Source organism: Hypanus sabinus, chromosome 20 (genome assembly GCF_030144855.1).
Source record: "Hypanus sabinus isolate sHypSab1 chromosome 20, sHypSab1.hap1, whole genome shotgun sequence".
NCBI lineage: Eukaryota > Metazoa > Chordata > Chondrichthyes > Myliobatiformes > Dasyatidae > Hypanus > Hypanus sabinus.
The window spans coordinates 31931324-31957745 of record NC_082725.1 but is presented as its reverse complement, the minus strand read 5'-3'; the positions used below and the strand labels follow the sequence as shown (position 1 = coordinate 31957745).

Below are 26422 nucleotides of genomic sequence, written 5' to 3'. Positions count from 1 at the left end.
AGAGACCTGCACATCAGACAGACAGACATACTTTATTGATCCCGAGGGAAATTGGGTTTCGTACAGTTGCACCAACCAAGAACAGAGTAGAAATAAGCAAAATAAAACCAGAAATAATTAAATAATAATAAGTAAATAATGCTTCTTTCCAACTGTGATAAGACTGCTGAACGGATCCTGACCCGGATCTGGGCCGTACCTTCTAAATATCTGGACCTGACTTGCACTACCGTATTTTCTCTTTTCTATTTTCTAATTATGACTTATAATTTCAATTTTTGTTATATTTACTTCGATTTGTACTTCAGGGAGCGCGAAGTGCAGAAACAAATATCACTGATGATTATACGTCCTAGTATCAATTGTTTGGTGACAATAAAGTATTTGTATTTGTATGCCAAGGGTAGTAAGTCCAGGACCAGCCTATTGGCTCAGGGTGTCTGACACTCCGAGGGAGGAGTTGTAAAGTTTGATGGCCACAGGCAGGGATGACTTCCTATGATGCTCAGTGTTGCATCTTGGTGGAATGAGTCTCTGGCTGTACGTACTCCTGTGCCTAACCAGTACGTTATGGAGTGGATGGGAGACATTGTCCAAGATGGCATGCAACTTGGATAGCATCCTCTTTTCAGACACCACCATCAGAGAATTCAGTTCCACCCCCACAACATCATTGGCCTTGCAAATGAGTTTGTTGATTCTGTTGGTGTCTGCTACCCTCAGCCTGCTGCCCCAGCACACAACAGCAAACATGATAGCACTGGCCACCATAGACTCATAGAACATCCTCAGCATCGTCTGGCAGATGTTAAAGGACCTCAGTCTCCTCAGGAAATAGAGACGGCTCTGACCTTCTTGTAGACAGGGAATCGCCTGGGAATTTCACAGCGTCTTGTGGAATTTTCAATTTGGAACGTAATGTCAGTGTTCAAAAAAATTTCAGATTTTGGAGTTTTTCAGATTTTTGATCAGGGGTACTCAACCTGTAGTATTTTTTTATGCATTGCAGTGTACTGCTTTTGCAAATTTCACTACATATGGCAGTGATTATAAACCGAATTCTTGAAGTCATCCAGTCCATAGACTTGAGACCAGGCTGCAGTATTAGGGTTGACTTCATCACCTACTATCCATATAGTAGAAGTTTCCCCCCCCCCCACCCCACCCCACCAAACCTGTTTGAGGCATTAATATGAATGCTTTATCAGACCACATAATTGGACACAAACTTTCCCATGGAATCATTTGGATTTATTCCCAGTGCCCTTGCCACTATTTATCCCTCAAGCTGTGTTAGGATATCTCATTGTTATTTGTGCCAATTTGTTGCATCTAAGATGGCTGCCGACATCATAAAATGTCATACTTCAGAAGTGTCTCAGTCTACGCAATGCACTGTGGTGACCTGAGCTTGTGTTAGTAAGTAGATTTATTTCCGTTTTATTGAGTTGTTTTCCCTTCTTCACAGAAGAAAATAACACCACAGTACCAATAATCAATGACTTACACATCCCTGAACTCCATCCCACTTGTGATTTTTCATTGAACAGCAAAACTCTCAGAAGCTTACAAAAACAATCACAATTACTAGGAGTTTCAGAACTTACTAAGTACAAGGGACAGTACTTCATAATGATTTTAAAGGGACATTATCTGTAGTTGTATCACAATGGTGATTCAAGCCATTAACAATATGAGTGTTATACTAATCCGCATTGCAAGTTCAAGAATGGGAATATATATTTTTATATCACCAGTGAATGATTAAGAAAAGGATTTTGATTTGAAGATGATTTTAGGAGATGTATCTCTTTTCAATAAAATGATAAATTTCAGATCTGACTCTGCATCATGAGTGAGGAACACTAAACACTAGAATACTACAGCCCAGTACAGGCCCTTCAGCCCTTGATGTTGTGCCGAACCATATATTTCTTTAAAAAAAGTACTAAACCCACACTACCCCGTAACCATCTATTTTTCTTTCATCCACATGCCTGTCCAAGAGGCTCTTAAATACCCCTAATGTTTTAGCCTCCACCACCATTCCTGCAAGTCATTCCAGGCACCCACAACCCTCTGTGTAAAAAACTTCCCTCCCTTAACTTTGTACATATGCCCACCAATATTGTCTATTGTCACCTTGGGGAAAACAAAACTTAAACCTAGTTGTGCAGTAATGTAAACTGATTCTTTATGTCACCATAATTTTACATAATCCTTATTTCTTTATTGAGATATTAATATTGCCCTAACATAACCAGTTACATTCTTGAACAAATGAAAATATTAACGTTTGAAGGTTTTTTTGTATTTAATTTTTTTATCATTAACAATTTTAAGAGCGCAGGTAGAAAATTACCGTTTTCTAATTAAATAAACAATTGCTATTGTCAGTCTGAAATATAAAATAAAAACAATGGTGCTGACTATATCTCCCGTTAATTAAGTTTTACTTATTAGTTTACTGCATCAACTCCAACACGTTGTGCTCACTGGAAAAGCTTAGTTTGTTTTGCTTTTCTCTTATGAATGTAAATTGTTGCAACAAACACTACTTGCCTTCGTCTAACTCTTCAAACCACTTACGTTAGTAGAATGTACCAACTATATAATCAATGCATTCTACCAAAGTAAAGAAGCACACTAAACAATTCTCTGTAAGTCAGCTAGTCTCATCGATTCCAACGTTTTGTTTTTATTCAGGAAATTGCACACGACTTGCTGACAATATTTCCGGGTTCCCCTGTGCTTGCAAAAGGCTACTTGAATTGTTGCGTATGTTATTTGTAGTACGTACAAGTGAGCATCTCGCTAATCAACTAACATTAAAAATATTTTCCTAATTATTTTAACTAATTACGCAGAGAATTCGTACGAGATAAAATTCAATACAGGGGCAGGTAGAGCATGAAAAATATGGGAAGTGGCGAGTGAGTTTTCAGCAGGGCTGAAGGCACTCAAATGGCGCGGTATCAGAGCAGGGAGTCGGCTGTGCAGTGTCCTGTATGTTCGCAACAAATGGAGAGTTTTGAGATCAATTCCCACCTGGACCACTGTCTCGGCACGAAGACGGCGACAGGTAGCTCTAGAGAGGGGAGCGTGGGATGCGGCGGCCAAGGGGAACCCGGCTGCAAGAAAGCACGTTTGTCCCCGGCGCTGGGTGATGGAATGTCGCCCGGTAGCGGGCGCGAGGCCGCTGCCCGGTCCCCGGCGCTGGGTGATGGAATGTCGCCCGGTAGCGGGCGCGAGGCCGCTGCCCGGTCCCCGGCGCTGGGTGATGGAATGTCGCCCGGTAGCGGGCGCGAGGCCGCTGCCCGGTCCCCGGCGCTGGGTAATAGGAAGCAGGCCGGGAGCCGGCGCGCGACCGGCGGGGCGCAGCTCGTCAGCCGGCGCGAGGACCAGCCTCCGGTCTTCGCACTCTTTCAGAAAGCGCAAAGGCCACCAATTCCAGCAGCCGCTTCTTCACCCAGGACGACTGTGCCGGAGTACCCGGGGCCAGAGAGCACTGCTGTCCCCTCTGCCGCACCTCCACAGCCCGCCGTTATCATCTCGGACGCGAGTCAGGAAGATCGGAGGAAACTGGTGTCGTTAAAGGAACTTGAAGCAATGCCACTGGCAGAAATCATGAGACCCTGTGTTTTAGCAGAGGTTATTGGCCAAAGTAAAGTTTTGGGAGAAAACACGCTTCTGAGGACTCTGCTGGAATGCTATGAAATCCCATCCATAATTTTGTGGGGCCCTCCGGGATGTGGGAAAGTAAGTACGTTGGAGAAATCCGCCACAGCAAATTCCTGTTTCCCCAACTGTATTCTTTACTATATGTGCCCAGCATTCCATTTGCACATCCCTCTTTTACTAAATTTTGCTCATACTTGCCCATAAACTCCCCTGAGTTTTGTTTTGTAGGACTTGATTTGCAGTAGACAGTTGACTGCAGGATATAGAAGGAAACAAAATGGGCACAGAGTGTCCATAATATGGTGGTTACACCTGTGGCCAGGATCAGACTCTGGTCCCTGGTGCTATGAGGCAGCAACACAAACTACTGCACCATTGTACTGGCCTGACAGTAGAACACCTGATTCAAATTTGGTTGCCCCTACAATTTTGGCTCCATCTTACTGTAATACATAATGGATCTGTGACCTGAACTAACAGATTCAGAGTAGACCCAATCTCAGCGCAGAGTGGTGTCGTGAGGATCTTAATCATTTCCCCAACATTTTTCTCAACCTTTCTTGCAGTACTGCTGCAAATTTGATCCAAGCTTAATTTCTTCCTGGAGTCCCCCTTCTAAATGTCTCTGTATCATCATCTCCTTGCTTAACATAAGGCCCTTATTAGTTACAAAAATAACCAATCTTCCCCTCATCTTCTCTAATGTCCCCTCATATGGCTCAGTTACAATTTTTGAATGATCATACTGGAAGACATTTAGGAAGGGGATTCCAGAAAGAAATTGAACGTGGAGCAGATTTACTGCACTAATGCAAGAAAAGTTGAGAAAGATGTTGGGGAGATGACTGAGATCCTCATGACACCAGTCTGCTCTGAGCTCTTAAATGCTGCCAATGAATGCACTCCAGGTTCTCAGTGCCATCCTAAATGCTCATTCTGCACTAAGAATTCCCATCACTTTTTAATTGGAACCTTTGAGAAAATATCTGAATATACCTGTCTTGTGCTTGCAAGAGCAAGGAATGAAATTTGAAAAAAAACATAAGACGTCAAAGAAAGTTATCTCCGAATTAGTAGGAGCTACATGCAGTAGCAAGATTACAAAATCAGGCCAATTAATGTAAAGCTGAAGATACAGAGCAAGGATGAAGGCTTTGAATTGCTGTACAGTGGGACTAGTTCTGGTACAAGCGGCTCTTAAAACGTCCTTAGTCATGCATGAGGTACTGGAATATAGCTAATGTTGTTCTGTTGTTTGAGAAAGGCTCTAAGAAGCTGGGAAATTATAAACCAGTGAGCCTGGTGGCAGTTGTGGGTAAGTTATTGGCAGGTATTCTAAGGGACCTCATATGTAAGTACTTGGATAGATAAGGCCTGATTAGGAATCGTCAACGTGACTTTGTGCATGGTAGGTCACACAAAAAACAGGTTAAGATTTAGAGTGCATAGTGAATGGTAGGGCTCTGAGGTCTGCCGTAGAACAAAATCTCTGGGAATACAGATCCATAATTCCTTTAAAGAGGCCTCGCATAGGTAGAGAGGGTTGTAATGAGAGCTTTTGGCACATTGGCCTTCGTAAATCTGGGCATTGATTATAAGAGTTGGGATGTTATGTTACAGTTGTATCAGGCATTAGTGAGATCATATTTAGAGTTGTGTGTGCACCTCTAGTCACCTACTTACAAGAAAGATATCAGTAAGCTTGAATGAGTGCAGAGAAAGCTTACATGGATGCTGCCAGGACATGAGGATCTGAGTTACAGGTGTCCCCTGCTTTACGAAAGTTCGCTTTATGCCACTTCGCTTTTGTGAAAGACCTACATTAGTACCTGTTTTTGCTAACTGAAAGAAATCCGAAGAGGATTTTCGCTTTTACAATAAAAGGCCCATTTTAACTTGTGTTTACCCTGAGAAAGACTACCATGACTGTGAAGCTTTCCACAGGCAGGTGTGTGCGCATGTGTGTATGTGCCGATTTTTTTTTTTCCCTACAAATTGGTTTTGGCTAAATCTTCCTGATTCTGATAAGTGAAACTACACTGTACATAGATTATTTCTACTTTATATAGGCTGTGTATTTATCATATCATTCCTGCTTTTACTATATGCTAGTGTTATTTTAGGTTTTATGTGCTATTTGGTATGATTTATTAAGTTATTTTTTGGGTCTGGGAGTGCTCAAAAATTTTTCCCATATAAATTAATGGTAATTGCTTCTTCACTTTACGCCATTTCGGCTTACAAACGGTTTCATAGATAGAAGGGGAAACCTGTATAAGAAAAGGTTAAGCAAATTAGGATTTTATTCCCTGGAATGCAGGAGAATGAGGAAATTTTATAGAAGTGTACAAAATTATGACCCGTATAGATAAGGAGAATGCCTGAAAGCTTTTTCCCCTCAAGTAGGGTGAGACTTGCACTAGATTTCATAGGTTTAGGGTGAAAGGTGAAATATCTAAGGAGAATCAGGGGGAGACTGGGTTGAATTGTTCTCTGATATTGGCAATTCATTTGCAAATGTTTCATCACCAAGTAAGGATACATCATCAATGTGCTGATAATTTCCATTCTGGGAAGCTTCTTCACTCAGGGTGAAATGAGTGTGGAAAGAACTGGCAGTGGAACTGGGTTTAGTTGTAACATTTAAGGGAAATTAGGGTAGGTGCATAGATGGGAGAGTTTTGGATGGATGTGATCCAGGTGCAGGAAGATGAAATTAGCCAGATTATCAGGTCAGTTATTACAGGAAAGTTGCTGGCATGGTTGGAGTGTTGGCTGATTGGTAGGAGGCAGTGAGTGGGAATAAAATGATCCTTTTCTGTTGGCTGCTGGTGACCAATGGTGTTCTGCAGAGATCGGTGTTGGGGCCGCTTCTTTTTAAGCTGTATATCAGTGATTTAAATGATAGAATAGCTAGCTCTGTTGCCAAGTTCGCAGATGATACAAAGGTGGGTGGAGGGACAGGTAATTTTGAAAACAGGGAGGCTGCAGAAGGATTTAGACAGATTAGAAGAATGGGCAAGGAAGTGGCAAATAAAATACAATGATGGAAAATGCATCGTCATACACTTTGGTAGTAGAAATAAATGTGCGGACTAGTTTCTAAACTGGTGCGGTAGTGGCATCAGCGCCCGACTTTGGAGTGAAGGCTCCCGAGTTCGAATCCAGCTGGCTCCCTTGCACACTTTCCATCCGTGTTGGGTTGAGTGTCGAGCTAGCAACTCGGCCTCACAAAAACAAGAAAGCCTACTAAAAAAAAAATGCCATTACGACGGAGTCCCGATGACTCCACTCGGAGTTGGGGCTTTCTTTTTCTCCTTTCTGTTTTCTAAACGAAGAAAATCCAGGAATCTGAGATGCAGAGGGATCTGGGAGTTCTTGTGCAGAAAACTTTAAAGGTTAACTTGCAGGTTGAGTTGGTGGTGAGCAAGAGAAGTGCAATGTTGGTATTCGTTTCAAGAGATCTAGAATACAAGAGCAGGGATGTGATGCTGAGGTTTTATAAAGTACTGGTGAGGCCTCAGCTTGAGTATTGTGAACAATTTTGGGCTCCTCATCAAAGAAAAGATGTGCTGACATTGGAGAGGGTTCAGAGGAGGTTCACAAGAATGATACTGAGAATGAAAGGGTTAGCATATGAGGAACATTTGATGTCTCTGGGTCTGTACTCTCTTGAATTTAGAAGAATGGGGGAGGGTGGTATCTCATTGAAACCTTTTGAATGTTGAAAGACCTATACCGAGTAGATGTGGAAAGGGTGTTTTTCTTGGTGGGAGAGTCTAGGACAAGAGGGCATAGCCTCAAGAAAGAGGGGCATCCATTTAAAACAGATTTGGAGAAATTTCTTTAGTCAGAGGGTGGTGATTTTGTTGAACTTGTGGCCATAGGCCGCTGTGGAGGCCAGGTCATTGGGTGTATTTAAGGCAGAGCTTGATAGGATCTTGATTGGACACAGCATCAAGAGGTTATGGGGAGAAGGCTGGGGAGTGGGACTGAGGAGGGGAGAAAAGGATCAGCCATGATTGAATGATGGAGCACACTCACTGGGCCAAATGGCCTAATTCTGTTCCTATGTCTTATGGTCTTATGGACTAAGTTGTTCTGTGCTGTCGTACTCTTTAACTCCGACCTATTCAAAATGGAGAGTTAGCACCTTCAACAGGATCTAAACAATTGTCCTCATTGGGAAATTCATTAATGGGGTCAGGGAGGTCATAAATTGAATTTACAAGAGACACATCAGCATAGTGTCAGAGAAAAGTGTAATGTGAAAAATGGTGGAGGGGTGAGTTAAAATGAAATAGCGGTTATAAATTGTGGGGGGGGGGGGGGGGTAACTTGAATGGATTCAGAAAGAATTGACCAGGATAACATGGAGAAAGAAGTAGAGGTTTATTTTTCTGACAGAAGAGTGGGAGACAGCAGTTCTCCATTGGACTTGTGCCATGGATATTACTTTGTTTTGTACATTCATGGATGCTACTTGACTTGCTGAATTCCTCCATCATTCTGTGTGTGTTGATTTTAGTAAGTTCGGATTGGCAACAACATCTCCTCCACAAACTCCCTCAACATAGGTGTACCACAAGGCTGTGTACTTAGACCCCTACTCTACTCACTTAATACTTATGACTGTGAGGCTAAGCATTGCTCCAATGCCATATTTAAGTTTACCAATGACACCACAATCGTTGACTGAATCAAGGGTGGTGATGAATTGGTATAGAGGAACAGCATTGAAAATCTGGCTGAGTGCTGCCACAGCAACCTCAATGTTAGCAAGACCAGGGAGCTAACTATTGACTTCAGAAGGAGGAAACCAGAGGTCCATCAGCCAGTCCTTATTAGGGGACCAGAGTTGGAGAGGGCCGGAAACATTAAATTCCTCAGTATTATCATTTCAGAGGATTTGTCCTGGGTCCAGCATGCAAGTGCCATTTCAAAGTTCAAAAACTCAATGTAGATTTATTATCAGAGTACATACATGTCACCAAATACAACCCTGAGTTTCTTTTTCTGTGGGCATACTTAGCAAATCTATAGAACAGTAACTAAACAGGATCTGAAACCTGTAAACATCACAAACTGTAAACTGTAACAAATTGCAAATGCAAATACTAAATAAATAGCAAAAAATAATGAGCATGAATTAACAAGATAAAAAGAGTCCTTAAATGAGTGTAGTTACCACTTTTGTTCAAGAGCCTGATGGTTGAGGAGTAGTAACTGTTCTTAAACCTGGTGGTGTGAGTCTTGAGACCCCTGTACCTTCTACCTGATGGCAGCAGTGAGAAAAGAGTATGGCCTGAGTAGTGAATATCTTTGATAGACGCTGCTTTTCCATGGCAATGTGTTCAATGGTTGGGAGGGTTTTACACTTGACATACTGGGCTGAATCCACTATCTTTTGAAGGATTTTCCACTCAAAGGCATTGGTGTTCCCATACCAGGCCGTAATGCAGCCAGTCAGCACACTTTCCACCACACATCGAAAGAAGTTTGCCAAGGTTTTTGATGACATACTGACCCTCCAAACTCCTGAGGATGAAGAGCCGCTGTTATACTTCCTGTTTCTCGCTGTTATGTTTATATGATTGGTGCAGGACAGGTTCTCTGTGATAATGACACTCAGAAATTTAAAGTTACTGGCCCTCCCCATTTCTGATCCTCCGATGATTACTGGCTCATTGACCTCTGCTTTCTCTCTCCTGGAGTCTACAGTCAGTTCCTTGGTCTTATTGACATTGAGTGAGAGGTTGTTGTTATTACATCACTCAACAAAGTTTTCAGGCTCCCTCCTGTATGCTGATTCATTACCACCTTTGATATGGCCCAGAACAGTGGTGTCATCAGCAAACTTGTACGTATATGGTTTTTGAGCTGTACTTAGCCATGCAGTCATATTTGTAAAGCGGGTACAGCAGGAGGCTAAGCACACAGCTCTGTGGTGCTTCTGTGCTGATGGAGATTTTGGAGGAGATATTTTTGCCAATCCAATCTGGGGTCTACAAGAGAGGAGACCCAGAATCCAATTCCACAATGGGGTACTGAGGCCCAGACCTTGGGTTTTACTGATTAGTTTTGTGGGGATGATGGTATTAATTGCCAAGCTGTAATTGATAAAGAGCATCCTGTTATATGTGTCTTTGCTGTCCAGATGTTTCTGGGTTGAGAGAAGAGCCAGCAAGGTAGCATCTGTTGCTTCAGTAGGCGAATTGGAGTGGATCCAAGTTGCCACTCGACAGTAGCTGATATGCTTCAACACTAGCCTCTAAAAACACTTCATCACTGTGAATGTAAGTGCCACTGAGTGATAGTCATTTAGACGGTCTTAATAAGGTCCAAGGAAGTTTTGAAGAAAGCACGGTAGCACCTCTACTTTATTAGAAGTTTGCGAATATACCACATGGCATCTAAAATTTTGACAACTTCTCTAGGTGTGCGATGTAGATTATATTGACTGGTTGCATCACGGCCTCGTATGGAAACACCAATGCTCTTGTATGGAAAAGTTTACAAAAACTAGTAGATACAGCCTGCTTTAATATATATATATATATATATTTATTTGTACAGTGATCGTCTACTCATTGGATGTGGTCTTTTGTTGATTCTATAGTGCTTCTTGCCTTGTGGCGCATTGAGTGGTAAACTTCCCATTTCTTTAGCATTGTACTTGTTTTATTACAAGGCTGAGTTGCTCACTCGACGCTCAACCCAGCATGGATGGGAAGAGTGCAAGGAGTCAGCCAGATTCGCAACTGGGACCACTCGCCTTGCAGTGTGGTCCTTATGCCACTATGCCACTGGCTAGTAGTGATTGCCTGCTAGAAAATGAATGTCAGGGTTGTGTATAGTAACAAGGTGTGGTTAACAGTGTGGAGGATAATAATAGGCTATATAGAAAGCTGAAGAATGATTTGATAGGCTGGCCTTGGCAAATGAAATACAATAAAGAGAGATGTAAATTGATGCGTGATGGCAGAAAAAGCTCAAGGAAACCTTATAGGCTAACTGGCAGAGCTTCCAAGTGTTTACAGGAATAGAGGACCTCATTATACATGTCCTTGAAAGTGGCAGTGCCTTTGAGACTGTAAAACATATGGAACCCTGGAACTCATTCACAATAATCCATAATACCATGTTAAAAGAAGTTATGCTGAACTGGTTTCACACTCCTGTTTCTTAGGCATTTCTCTCAGGTTGAGGATAACTTGCTTCTACTGCTAGTTTTATAGGTTCTGAAGTGGCTGATGAGGAAATGTGAAGACCTCAGGCTCCTTTTGTTTGGGGTGTTAGTGAGGGTATGGCTAGAGTAATGCACATAGTTTTGGTTTCCCTTCTTAAAGAAAAAAGTATTCAGTGGCATTGGAAGCAGTTGTCCAATCAAGACCGGCTAAGCAGCTTGGGTCTGTATTCTTCGGAGTTTAGAAGTATGAGGGGTGATCTTGCACGGGATTCCAAAGGGTTATTTCATAAGTGGAAGAGTCTTGAAAGAGAGTGTATAGAGGATATAGTTTCAAGATAATGGCTGATCATTTAAAACCGAGGCATATAGAAATTCCTTCCTGAAGAAGATCAGAATTAGGTTTAATATCACCGATGTGTCATGAAATTTGTTGTTTTGTGCAGCAGTGAAGTGCAATACGTATTAATAAGAAAAACATAAATTACAGTAATTTAAGTAAGTAGTTCAAAAAGAGAGCAAAAACAAAAAAAATAGTGAGGTAATGTACATGGATTCATTGTCCATTCAGAAATCTGATGACTGAGGAGAAGAAGTTGTTCATAAAACATTGGTTTTGTGTTGTTAGGCTTCTGTACCTCCTCTTTGATGGTAGTAATGAGAAGAGAGCATGTTCTGAGTGATGTGGATCATTAGTGATGGATGCAGCCTTTTTAAGGCATCGCCTTTTGAAGATGTCATTGATGGTGGGGAGTCTAGTGCCCATGATAGAGCGGACTGAGTTAGCATCTTTCTGTTGTGTTTTCTGATCCTATGAAGGGCCCCTCCATTCCATATGGTGATAAAACCAGTTAGAACGCTCTCCACGGTACATCTGAGGAAATTTGCACTAGTCTTTGGTGACGTACCACGTCTTCTCAAACTCGTAATGAGATATAGCCATTGTCGTGTTGCGGTAATTGCATCAGTGTGTCAATATGTTTGGCCCAGGATAGATCCTCCGAGATGTTGATACCCGGAAACTGAAACTGCTCATCCTTTGTCCTGCTGATCCCTCAGTGAGGACTGGTGCCTGTTCCCTCGACTTCCTGAAGTCCACAATCAATTCCTTGGTCTTACTGATAATGTCACCACTCAACCAGTTGGATCTATCTCACTCTTGTACACTGGTCATCAGCAAATTTATAGACAGTGTTTTAGCTGTGTCTGGCCACACGGTCACAGGTGTAGAGAGAGTAGAACAGTGGGAAAAGCAGACATCTTTGAGGTGTGCCAGTGTCGATTGTCAGTGAGGAGGAGATGTGGTCTCTCAATGAGGAAGTCAAGGATCCAGTTGCGGAGGGATGTACAGAGGCCCAGATTTGGAGCTTGTTGATTAGAACTAAGGGTATGATGATCTTGAATGCTGAGCTGTAATGAATAAACAGCAGCCTTGTGTAGGTATTGCTGTTGTTCAGGTGATCCAAGGCTAAACTGTAATCCACTTAGACTGCCTCTGCTGTAGACCTATTGTGGCAATATGCAGATTGCAGTGGGTCCAGGCCCTTGCTTAGGCAGGTGTTGATTCTTGTCATGGCAAACCCCTCAGAATTAGAATCAGATTTAATATTAACAGCGTATGTTGTGAAATTTGTTATGCAAGAGCAGTACATTGCAATACATAATAAAAACTGATATACAGTAAATGTGTGTTTATATATTTTCTGATGGCAGAGGGGAAGAAGCTGATCCTGAATCATTGACTATGGTAGCAATGAACACCATATGCCATTTTTCTGCTCAAATTTCCAACTGATTAATATGTTACTATATCATTTGAAAGCTTTATTCACTGTCCTCTAGTTTTCATGTCATCCATTAGTTTTCTCTATAATCTTTGATCAAGGGAGGATGTGAGCCAGGACCAGATAGTTTGCTGTGGAATGGAGTCAAGAACAGATTGTGCTGAGGAGTTCTTAAGTGTTTGTTCCAGCAGACAGTGCGGTGGGAGGCAGGGTATCTGGGTTGTAGGTGGTTTTGACTGCAGATATCACAATTGGAAATTACTGGATCTCCAAGTCACTTTCATAAACCCTTAGAGTCATTTCGTTTCCCTTGAGTTGTGGTGATGGTTCTGGTCTGAGAACACCATTAGTTCCTGCATCTTCCGTTCGTCTCTTCAGACCAGCCTTTGTGTTTTCAGGTAGAGAAGTCAACAATCTTTCACAGGATGCTATTTCTGGTGGATAATCCAGATACCGTGGATCCACTTGGCTTAGAGTTATTAAGTTGTTTTTGAGGAGCTTCCTGAGAAGAGCTGTCTTTTATTGAGGTCTTCACCTCTAATTTCCATTTTGCCAGACAGTTTGTGTCTATGGAGAGGGGATGAACAGTCGGCTTTTTGGGAAGAGAGCCTTCAGCAGGACTCTGATGCTTCTTGACCTGCTGAGGTGCTCCAGCATTTTGAGTTTGTGCCTCTGGATTCCCAGCACCTGCAGAATCTTTTATTTTCAATGTTCTTGCTGTCATTGATTTGGAGCAAGACTGACGTATGTAAAGTAGTATTAAAGAGGTGATAAGTTCTATAGTCAACTCTTTTATTTCTCAGTTACATCCACCAGACTTGGTATAAGAGGCTCCTTAGGAAATAGTATTTACAGAGTTTGGGGAAGAAGGGTAGAGAGAGGGATTGACAGGGTTACTCTGTCAAGAGCTGGCATACCCTCTTGGTGGTTAATGGTCCAGATACTGATGCAGTTAACCACTGTGTTTCTCTATCTGTTGTTTTGTGCAATATGAACAGAATGACACTGCATTTCCCAGAGAAATCTGATCATTGATTATTTTTAAAATGTAGTGCAATATAACACACCTTGTGCTGCAGTTTCAGATCCAGTGCGGACAGCATCACTTCGCCCAAGACACAAGTTATGTAAATGTTATTTTCATTTAGTTCATGAGTGTTAATGTTGTTTCTCCCTGTACGCAGGTTAAATTATGGTTGCACTGTTCTACAGTCTGACAACTGATCCATTTGGTTACAATCAGTCATTAGATGTGCTACATAATTCATCGTGTTTGCATACCGTAATTCAGCACCTCATCTATACTGCTACAATTTATATGCATATCTACTTATCCTTCATTCTAATGTAGCTCAGCTCTGTTTATTTCTTAAATAAACCAAAGGTTTCAAGGCAAACTTTATAATTTATTTGACCTACAGTGCTTTTGTTATATACGAAGCTTGATTGGAAATGTGTATCAGGAGCAACAGCAGCTGCCAGGTCAGTGACAATGTGGCTGACTCAGTAGGTCAATAGGTACGTTTACCGTCAGAAAAAACATCTACGAAAACAGAGGAGTGCACCAAAGAATGAATGACAGTTAAATGTTAGAACCCCAAAGTCCCCCCCCAGCTCCCCCCACTAAGCAGCAGCAAAGCAACGCCCACCCCACCAGCAAAAAAGCATCGGCACCCCCCCCCCACCCCAACAAGCACGCAAGCCTGCAGCAAAGCACCAGTAAACACACAGACTTGCAGTATCCCAAAGACTACCTGTTCGCCCAGTAATTTGATATACCACCGGCTCGCTATCTCTTCCTAATAAGGGAAAAAGAGTGATCCCCGTTTCACTCTGACACTCAGCAGGGAAGGGTAAAATCAAACAGAGCAATATTGATAAGGTAATCAATAGTTAAAGGGGCAGACAGACAGGAGACTCTGTGGCTGGGAAAAAGTCAGAATCCAGTGTAATATCACCGGCATATGTAGTGAAATTTGTTGTTTTGCAGCAGCATTATATATGATGGTGGAGGGAAGAAGCTGTTCCTCAAGTGTTGTATGTGTGGCTTGGGCACCTTTACCTCCTCCTTGATGGTAACAGTGAGTGAGCAGAGGGCATGCATTGTTTGGATGGGGATCCCTAATGATGGATGCTGCCTTTTTGAAAGTGTCCTTGATGTTGCAGAGGCTAGTGCTCATGATGGACCTGACTGAGTTTACAACTTTCTACAGTATTTTTAATCCTGTGCAGTCTGCCACCTGCCCCCCCCCCCCCCAATAACAGGTGGTAATGCAACCTGTTAGTATGCTCTCCATGGTACATCTGTGGAAATTTGTGAGAGTCTCCTCAAACTCCTGACAAAGTATAGCCACTGTTGTGCCACCTTTATCATTGCATCAATATGTTGGGCTCAGGATAGATCTTTTGACACCCTGGAACTTGAAAACTGTCACTCAACGAGGGCTGGTGTGTCTTACCCTGACTTCGCCTTTCTGAAGTCCACAATCAGTTCCTTGGTCTTACTGACATTGAGTGCAAGGATGTGTTGTGACATCACTCAACTGGCTAATCCATCTCACACTACGTATCCTCGTCACCATCTGAAATTCTGCCAGCAATAGTTGTATCATTGGCAAATTTAGATGCTGTTTGAGCGGTGCCTAGCTACGTAGATGTCGAAGTAGAGAGAGTAGAGCATCGGACTAAGCATGCATCCTTGAGGTGTGCCACTGTAGACTTTCAGCGAGGAGGAGGTGTTTTTTCCGATTCGCAGACTGTGTGGTTTCCCAGTGAGGAAGTCAAGGATCCTGTTGCAGAGGTTGGTCCAGAGGCCAAGGTTTTGGAGTTTGTTGATTAAAACTGTGGGCATGATTGTGTTGAATGTTGAGCTTTACTTTATAAACAGCAACCTGACATAGGTATTGCTATTGTCCAGGTGATCTAAGGCCAAGCGGAGAGTCAGTGAGATTCTATCCGCACTTGATCTGTTATGATGATAGGCAAATTGCAGCAGGTCCAAGTCCTAGGCAAGAGTTGATTCTGGCCATGCCCAACCTTTCAATGATCTTCATCACAGTGGATATGAGTACAACTCGGTGATAACCATTAAGTCAGCTCACCCTGCTCTTCTTGGGCAGTGGTATGATTGTTGCCCTTTTGAAGCAGGTGTGAGTCTCCAACAGCAGCAGTGAGAGATTGAAGATGTTGAACCCTCCCACCAATTGGTTGGCACTGTTTTTCAATGCTGTACCAGGTACACCATTAGGGCCTGATACCTTCTGGAGGTTCACCCTATTGAAGGATGTTTGGAGACAGAGATGACAGGGCCACCAGATGCTGCAGGGATTCACACAGAGATAATTTTAGTCTCTCTTTCAAAGCGTGCATAAAAAGCATTGAGCTCATCTGGGAGAAGCATCACAGCCATTCCTGACATTAGGTTTCACTATGTAGGAAGTAATGGCCTGAAAACCCTGCTGGAGCTGATGTGCATCTGATTCTGTCTCTAACTTAATCAGAATTCTTTTTTTTTGCTCTTAAAATACCTCTCCATAAGGTCATACCTGGACTTTTATAGTTCTGGATCACTGGTCTTGAATGCCACAGATCTAGCCTTTAGATTAAGATTAATGCCAGTAGATTAAGAGTCTCCTGGTCCATCCATGGCTTTTAGTTTGGGTATGTTGGGTACAGCATGTTATCAAAGGCACACACTCAATTCAAGTTGGTGATGACTGTTGCCTAGTCATTCAGATTCACAGATGAATCTCTGTATATTGTCCAGTCCAGCCACTTAAAGCTGACCTGTAAGCACCACCTCCCTTGACCATATCTATTAGGTCCTCACCACTGGTGCTGTGGTCTTTAGTCTCTGCCTATGTGCAAGGAGTAGAAATATAGCCTGTTTTATCAGACTTCCCAAAGTGTGGATGCGGCTTGGCATGGTAACCATTCTTGTTGGTTGTGTAACTGTGGTCAAGTAAGTTGGCTCCTCTGGTTCCACACACGGGTGATACGTTCATAGTAGTTGTTCAGGAACTTCTTCAAGCTGGCCTGGTGGATATCCACTGCAGTGATAGGGAAGACATCCTTGTCTGCTGTTTCGTGACCACTGATCTCAGTTCCTAGCCTGACATTGACCAGAGGTAGAATGTACACTGCTACCAGAAAGTTTGCCTAAAACTCCCTCAGCTGATAAAATGTACGACTCGTAACCGCTGGATTTTTAGGGTCAGGCGAGCAGGATTGAGACAAAGCTACCACCTATGTGCAATCTTGCCTGAGGTCTACAATTATATTTTCCAGAAGATAGTCAGAAGTTAGGGTTTAAGCCTCTGCATTTCAGCTCGTCTTCCACACTTCCCTTTCCTTAAAGGGGAACTGTACTTACGATCCAAGTCTGTTGTCTGGAATACCAATAGATTTTTTTAAACATCTTAAAATGATGTTGCTTACTAAGTACCCATGACCGTAGAAAGGGAGAAAATGTCCTGTGCAATGAATATAGGGAATATGGGAAGAGGCTGTAAAGCAGGTAGTCATTTCTGGATTACCCCTGGCACCATATGCTAATCGAGGCAGGAATGAAAAAATAGAACAAATTAATATGTGGCTGAACAACTGGTGCAGAAGGAAGAATTTCAGGTTCTTGGATCGTTGAAATCTTTTCAGGGGCAGAAGTGAACTTCGCAAGAGGGATTGGTTGCACCTTAACAGGATGGGGACTAATATTTTGGCCGGGAAGTTTGCTAGTGCTACCTCGGAGAGTTTTATACTAGTTTGGCAATGGGGCAGATGGGTAGAAGTGCATGTATTTTAATGCCTGAGGTATTATGATTAAAGGTGATGAATCTAGAGCATGGATCAGTGCATGGAATTATGATGTGATTGTAGCAGAGATGTGGTTGATTGAAGGACAGATATGGCTGCTGCTTGATCTATGATTTTGATGTTTTAGAAAAGATAAAGGAGAAGGTAAAAGTTGGTTGGGGGGGGTCGTTGCACTATTAATTGGAGACTATATCACAGGGACATATTGGAGGGTCTATCCACTGACTATATGGGTAGAACTGAAAAATGAGGAAGGTGCAAACACTCTGAAGAAATCATATCAGCAGCTCCACTTTGTTAAGAATTGGAGGAGATTAGGTATGTCACAAAGACTTGCAAATTTCTACAGATGCAGAGTAGAAAACATTTTGACTGGTTGTCTCACTGTCTGGTAAGAATGCCTCAATATGCAGGATCAAAGGAGGCTGCAGAGGGTTATAGACCCTCAGAGACACAACCCTGCTCACCATTGGGGACATCCTTAAGCGGCAGTGCTTTAAGAGTGCAGCATTCATCATTAAGGACTCTCACCATCCAGTTCATGGCCTCTTTTCATTACAGCCATTGAAGAAGAGACACTGGAGCCTTTTTCCCTCAGCCATCAATTAATGAATGGCACTTGAACCCATGAACACGACTTCACTACCTTTTGCACTATTTATTTATTACAACTTCAGTAATTTTTATGTCTTACACTGAACTGGTGCCACAAAACATCAAACTTCACAATATATGTCAGTGATAACAAATCTGATTCTATTTTTCATCTTATTTATATACCTTGCTATTGTCAACTGTTAAGAGTTGTCATACATTGTATATACACCAATGAGTATGATAAAGTGCGATGTGATAAGGGAGAGGGCTACCATAAAATTGATTACAGCTAATGGCTGGCAAGATTTATTTGTCTTGCATTTCTAATTTAGGTTCTGTATTTATAGGTTTGCGGCATGAACTTGGTAGTGTTGCCAATGATGAATGTATTTGAAGAATAAACAATCTGCTGGAGGAAACCAGTGGGTCAGGCAGCATCTGCAGGAGGAAAGAAAATGTTGACATTTTGGGTCTAAATCCTGTATCAGGACTTAAAAGTTTGGGCCCAAAACATTGATAATTCCTTTGCCCCCTTTCAATGCTGCTTGATGCTGTTTGTTGCTCAAGATTCCAACAGAACTGGCTTGCCCACAGAAGGCAAAGAGTGGTTGTAGAGGGGTCATATTCTGCTTGGAGGTCAGTGACCAATGGAGTGCCTCAGGGATCTGTTCTGGGACCCCTACTCTTCATGATTTTTATAAATGACCTGAATGAGGAAGTGGAGGGATTGGTTAGTAAATTTGCTGATGACACAAAGGTTGGAGGTGTTGTGGATACTATGCAAGGCTGTCAGAGGTTACAGCCAGACATTGATAGGATGCAAAACTGGGCTGAGAAGTGGCAGATGGAGTTTAACCCAGATAAGTGTGAGGTGGTTCATTTTGGTAGGTCAAATATGATGACAGAATATAGTATTAATGGTAAAACTCTTGGCAGTGTGGAGGATCAGAGGGATCTTGGGGTCCAAATCCATAGGACACTCAAAGCTGCTGCACGGGTTGACTCTGGTTAAGCATACGATGTATTGGCCTTCATCAATTGTGGGATTGAGTTTAGGAGCTGAGAGGTAATGTTGCAGCTATATTGGACCCTGGTCAGACCCCATTTGGAGTACTGTGCTCAGTTCTGCTCGCCTCACTGCAGGAAGGATGTGGAAGCCATAGAAAGGGTGTAGAGGAGATTTACAAGGATGTTGCCTGGATTGGGAAGCATGCCTTATGAGAATAGGTTGAGTGAACTTGGCCTTTTCTCCTTGGAGTGAGAGGATGAGAGTGACCTGATAGAGGTGTATAAGATGATGAGGGGCATTGATCGTGTGGATAGTCAGAGGCTTTTTCCCAGGGCTGAAATGGCTAGCACAAGAGGGTATAGTTTTAAGCTGCTTGGAAGTAGATACAGAGGAGATGTCAGGGGTAAGTTTTTTACATAGAGAGTGGTGAGTGCGTGGAATGGGCTGCCGGCGACGGTGGTGGAGGTGGATACGATAGGGTCTTTTAAGAGACACCTGGACAGGTACATGGAGCTCAGAAAATTAGAGGGCTTTGGGTAACCCTAGGTAATATTTAAGGCAAGGATATATTCGGCACAGCTTTGTGTGCCGAAGGGCCTGCAATGTACTGTATGTTTCTATCTGCAGACTCTTGTGTCTCTGGTGGACCCAAATAGGGAATTGCATCTGACAGTATAGATAGTTTATAACATTGACAATTGAGCCATGGTATATTGATATTAGAACAGTTATAACTAACATGCAAGGTGACAAAAAAAATCTGACTGCTTTATACTAAAATTGAAATAGGTTAATACATTTCAGTATCACTTCATAATATTGTAGTTTTGTTTATACTATTAATTTCCATAACCTATTGATAGTCTAATCATTGGGTGGGGGATAAGAATAGATTAGGAGTTTTGTGGCAGATGGATATGTATACATTTGATAGGGTAACTGTCCTTGTCCTTGCAGGAGCTTCCTGTGATCTTTGCATATGCATTAGTATATGAAAGGATGCACAAACTGTTAAAATAGCTGTTTATTGAAGGTCTATCAGTTCATGTTCACAGGCTAGTTCTCCTTGAATGCAGGTGACCTTTCATTTGTGAAACTGGTTGTGTTCTTTTCATTCATTTATTTATTTCCTGTCAGAATAAATGAATGAGTGGTACGTGTGGCCATTTGAGAGTCAACCACGTGATGAATCAGGAGTTGTTTGTTGGCCAGCACAAGATGGCAGGTTTCACTAGATTGCCCTGAAGGACATCTGTGAACCAAATATGCCTTAAAACAATCTGGTGGCTTTGGAGCCATCATCATTTATGTGTGCAAACTCGAGGAAATCTGTAGAAGCTGGAAATTCAAACAACACACACAAAATGCTGGGCGTCGACAGTGCTTATCCTTACAGGTGCTGCCTGGCCTGCTGTGTTCCAACATTTATGTGTATTTTTTAATAAAAATTTTCCAGGTCATTAATTGAACTTAATTCTACAGCTGCCATTGTAGAATGTGGACTTGGATCTCTGGGATTTTTAGTTTTGGCCCCTTGATTACCAGTTCGTTCATTTAACTCCTATAATGAAACCTCAGCACCTCAATTGAATTCGCTTAATCTGCAAAGTCTGATTTATTAGAGCAGATTGTCACTTTGTCAACCATGTCTAAAGTTAACATTGCCCATTATAGAAACCACATGATTTTTATTTCCAATGTCTTCAAGCATTGGCTGTACACTGTACTGTATATCACTTGAATAAAGCAAAGTATTTAATTTTGTCTAAAATTGATCAGCAGTAAAATCATTACATCCTACATGTTCTGAATTGTTGCGCCCAGTAGATTACACATTTAAGATGTTGCATTCATTTCATGTCTGTATCAGTCTGGCTTTGACAACTATCACCGCTTAAATTGCAAAGGTCAGTTTGCAGTTCTCCAGAGGGGAAAAAAAGAACTTGGTTGGTGGTGATGGCAAAGGGGCACTACAAGGACATGATATCATAATGATAATATTAATGACTTAGCAATCCACAGAATTAGAATAGTAATTTTGAATGCATGAGTTTATTACAGCTGTGTAAATTAAATTCAATTAATTTAATAAATAATGAAAACCGTGAAATTCCCTGAAATTTTAAAAAACCTACCTAGTTGACACATAGCCTTAAGAAAGGTTTACATTTGACTCCATACCAATGTGTTGACTCATAATGACCTTAAGAAATGGGCTGGGAAAATACGCATATTAAAACTTTTAGAAGTGAGCCATAGACGTCAGCCAAGTCAGCTAAGCTGTGATCCTGTGCTACCATAAAAGAAAAATGGAATGTGGCCAATTCATTGATTAATTTTACCTGTAGGTAAGCCCAAGTTGGTCCATTTTGCTTGGAAAAATAAGGTAATGTAATCATTGTAATAGTTTAATCAGGTTAGAATTACAAGGAGATTGGATAAAATAATGAAAGGATTTAGCAAATCCTTGAACTGAGGCAAGCACCATGATGCATAAATTGTCAGCAAAAACCCAAAAGTTGTTCCAATGCTATAGAAATAATTGGTTGGAATAAACTGGGGGAAGGAAGAGATACCAGTAAAGATTCAAACAAGATTTACAGTGTTTGAAAATCAAACAAGATTTACAACACCAGAATTTGATAATATATGGATTAAATGCAGCTGTAGGCCATTTGTCTCATTATATCTGCTCCACCATTCAAAAAGCTCACAGCTGACCTTGTCCTTCAGTGACAATTCCACATTTCTTATTATTCTCTTGATATCCAAAAAATGTATTAAACTGAGGGAGAGACTGAATAGGCTGGACTTGTTTTTCATGGAGCTAAAGAGGCTGAGGAGAACTATGTACGGCAACGAAAGGCATAGATAGGGTAGATAGTTTCACTCTTTATTCTCTTGGCAATGGTATCAAAACATGATGGTTTAAGGCTGGAGATAGGGTGATTTTCTAAAAAAGAGGGGTGATTTTTTTTAAATACAGAGAATTATTGTTACCTGGAATGTGCTGCCAGAGGAAGTGGTGAAATCAGATACAATTGCTATGTTTGAGGTATTCAGACAGACACAGAGATAAGCAAGGCATATGGTACTATGAGCAAGCAAATGGGATTAGTGTACAGGACCAAAAGGTTTGATATGGACATCGGGGGCCAAGGAGCTTGTTTCTGGCTTGTACAACTGTTATGACTGTATACAAAAAAAATTACTTGAACCTGCTGTGTCATTCAATGATGGCCATTCAAATTCTGTGCTGGATGCACCAGCCAAGGGAAGTGTAAAGAGAAGGGGCCAGGTGCAAACTGAACATGTTGGACTCAATGCTGACATCTAGTATCTGGGGCTAAGTCCACTTGCTAATGCACAGAGACAGAAGTCTGGATGACACTGCCACGTACACTCAGCAGTTAGCCAGTGAGTCTTTTCCCAGTCCTGAGTCAGCAGTTTTAGTCAAACCAACCCACTATATCATACATATATTTTGCATTTACATCTGAAATTAAACGCCACATTAGTTTGAAATGCAAATTCAGATGTCCAGGAGAATGAAGCCAGTGAGCCTGGGTTTATTAAGGCATCAGAACCTAAATAGCTGAACTTTTAGATCAGAAGTCTATCTACGTTGTGTTGGTGTGATAGAAATCACAACAGGCTCACAATATGAAGGCAGGGAGATGGAAAAAGATTAAGTGTGAATAGTCTCCATGTCTGAGCTTCAGAATAGAGGTTGATTATTGTAAGCGTGGGCATTCACTTGGAGATTGAAATGAAATGAATAACCAATTCATTGTTACCTACAGCTGCAGTGTGCCCTAAAATTGTATAAGACATTGGTGATGCCACATTTAGAATACTGTGTCAGTTAGGCTCTCATGGTAGCATAGAGACTGAGTTATGGAGAGAGGCTGAGCAGGTTGGGACGAAGGAGAAAGAAGGGATGTCTTATAGATGTTTATAAAATTATGAAGGGCATAGGTTCGGGAAATCTTGTATTAGAGGGCATAGGTTTAAGGTGAGAAGGGGAGATTTAGAAAACTGAGGGGCAGTTTTTTCACTCAGTGGATTGAACTGCCAGAAGTGGTTGAGGTAGATGCATGAACGACATTTATAAGTGCGTTTGGATAAGGGCATGGATAGTCAAGTTTTAGGAAGATACCGGCTAAGCACAGGCAAACAGATTGGCTTGAATGGGAATCTTGGTCAGCATCAACAAATTGGGCTGAAGAGTCTATTTCCGTGCTGTGACTTGAATATAATCCATGACTGAGCCCCTACAGCAGTCTCGGGTAAAGAATTTCAAAGATTTCCTATTCTCTAGGTGAAGAAATTCTATCTTTTCTCAGTCCAGAATTATTGTCATCTTATTTTGGGACTGTGATCTTAGCTTTTGACAATAGAGCAAAGGGAGATTTTATTCCTTCATCTGTGCTATCAACCACTGTAAGAATTGTACATGCTTCAATGAGAATACCTCTCATTCTACAAAACTCAACAGTTCAGACCTAGTTGTCTTAAGCTCTCTTTTATAAGATTATTATCCTGTCTGTCTATTTAAATCTGAAGTATTTCCATCATTAGGCAAGAGACCAGTAATCCACATTTGGTCCTATCAGTAAATAGTTTCAGTAAGAGATGTTTGCTCAGGTATCTGATTTCCTTGCAATAAAAGCCAGAGTATCTTTTGGTTTCTTAATGCTTGTTGAAATTATGGGTTAGCTTTCTGTAATTTGTGTACAAAGACACTGAATCTCTCTGGACACCAATGCCTTTCAGACCCTCAGCATTTAAAACAATACGCCGCCACTATTTCTTAAGAGAATAATGATAATATATCTATTCAGAAGGGTTGAATATGCATTTTTCCCTTCTTTCTTTGAGAAAAGGCAACCATATATGTTGTGATGGGATACGTTAGAGTAGATTTAAACACTTTGTAGGTGGGGAAGAAATCCCAAACCTAAAGTCAAAAGAACATAGCTTGTATTGGCCCCAGGATCACTGGCTGTTTGCCCCTGCTGACAATTTCAGTTATGCAGCCAACTATCTGTGGATCCCACGGGCTCTGCCCCAAAGCTGTGCTGTTTGCTTCGGCATGGCTCCTTGGCTGAGAGTTCTGCTGGGAACGGAGTCTGCAGCACGTGGCACAGGACAGCGTTGCTCTGAGGCTGTCCGAGCATGAGCAGTCAGCTGGACTCACAGAGCCACTTTGATACCCAATAAGGCTCTATCTACCCTGGCTCACCAACAGAAACCTGGCTCACCAGTTTAAAGATACAGTGAAGAGCATTTGTGAGTATCAATGTCTTTGTTGTTTACAAACATTCAGTAATACTTGGGATATGTAGAAAATATATTCTCAATTATATTAAACTTGTTATTTTTTTTACATTTAAAAGCTAAGGAATACACCTATATGTTACACTTCAATTCAAAACCTTAAAACTAACTGAAAGAAATAATGAAAACATTCCTGCTTGCCTTTCTCTTGGGAGGTGATGTCTCTGATTGTTAGAACATAGAACAGTAAAGCACAGTACAAGTCCTTTAGCCTACATTTTGTGCGTACTCCACAATCTAACACTTCCTTCCTACACAGTCTATATCCATTAATTTTCTTACATCCATGTACCTATCTAAGAGTCTCTTAAATGTCCCTATTGTATCCGCCTTAACTTCCACCCTGGCAGTGCGTTCCAGACAGCTACCATCTCTGTGTTTTAAAAAATAAAATTAAAAAAAGCCTACCTCTGATATCTCTGCTAAACATTCCTCCACTCTGCCATCGTCCAATCCTCTGGGCCTACTCCTGTTGACAAGGATCGTTGTTAATGCCCCAGCAATCTCTTCCCTTTCTTCCTGTAGTGACCTGGGGCATATCCTCTCCGTCCCCAGGGATTTAGCTATCCAAAAATTTTTCAAAACCTCCAACACTTCCTGTTTCTTGATCTCAACATGGTTCAGCCCATTAGTCTGTTCTATGTTAACCTTACATTTGTTGGTCCTTCTCCCTGGTGAACACTGAGGAATACCCTTACTCTAGATATCTTCCTGTTCTTCGCAAACACATAGAATGCCTTGGAGTTTTTCTTAATCCTACCTGCCAAGGCCTCCTCATGTCTCCTAGCTCTCCCAAGTTCCTTCTTAAGCTCCTTCCTGACTATCTTACAACTCTCAGACTCTCAAAAATAAGCGGTGTGGTTGCAATAGTTATTGAGGAAACCTTCTAATCATGGATTTATATAATAATTAGATCAGTTTTGCTCTTGAATCCCTTCACATTGTTATTACATAGTGATCACTTCACTACCAATGCACTTAACTGTATTTTAAATATTGCTGATTTTGTAGAATAGTATAGATATAAAGAATATTACAGATATTGTGATTCATTGGGTTTATTTTTATCTTTTATTAGTTGCCTGTGATAGATTTATTAATGTTGAACAGCATGACTGATCCATTTCAACTGACCTAAGTATACTGAGCCCTAGCATTTCTTCACTATTTCAAAACTGCCACTAAGTTAACAAGATAAAGAGCTCTTTTACTTTCAAAGAATAACGTAGGAAAACCTGATAAATGTTTACTTCCATGGGAAATGTTAGTTGTAGAAAGAGCAGGAAAATGTCACATTCTGCTTGGATATTTAGCAATATATTTTCAGGTATTCACCAAAGAATTATAATTACTGTTTGCCACTTCTCTTGCTCAGTGCTCTGTTTTTTATATATTTTATGGTGGTTAACCATGAACATAGCTAATTTGGTTAAAGTAATCTTTGTTTACAGTTTGTTTCTATTTTGTGCAGCTGGTTGCCTTTCTAACTCAAAGGATTATGTCGACATGCTAGAGGAACCATTTAAAAGAAAGAGAATCACAACCATCTATGTAAAATACTTTCCTCTGGGCTGTGTTTGATCTAACTTTATATCTAAGTATCCATTGAATGGTTGACATTCCAGATAGACCAAATGGAAAGCATCTAAGCTTTCCAATTAGTTGTTCTGTCAATCCAGTTGAAAGATATTTATGAGTGATGTGATTATACCAAGAGCCAATGAGATTTTCAGTAAACTTCCACAATAATTCTTGTTACCAAGATTGTTTCATGTAATTTCTAGTACACAAGAGTAAAAGAAAACAAAAAAATTATTACTCTGGATCTCATGCAACACAGAACAAAAACATATAGATAAAGAACACAATACAGTAAATTAGATATGTTATGATAGCTTATACACATAGGTTGTATGTCTATAATGTGATGCTAGGCACAACAGTGTTTGTATGTAAAGTGATTGCTAGGAAATGATAAAGTGGTGATGGGGTGTGGAGGGGTTGGTTGGTGGG

The 26422-nt window shown here is 41.3% G+C and overlaps 1 protein-coding gene across 1 annotated transcript in view; it reads left to right on the top strand.

The window, feature by feature from the left end:
* Nucleotides 1–2808: 2808 nt before the first annotated feature.
* wrnip1 (WRN helicase interacting protein 1) overlaps nucleotides 2809–26422 on the top strand; it is a 69248-nt gene continuing 45634 nt past the window's right edge. Inside the window, exon 1 of the mRNA XM_059945307.1 lies at nucleotides 2809–3759. Coding sequence (XP_059801290.1) covers nucleotides 2965–3759 — 795 coding nt within the window. The 5' untranslated portion in view covers nucleotides 2809–2964. The remainder of the gene's footprint in view (nucleotides 3760–26422) is intronic.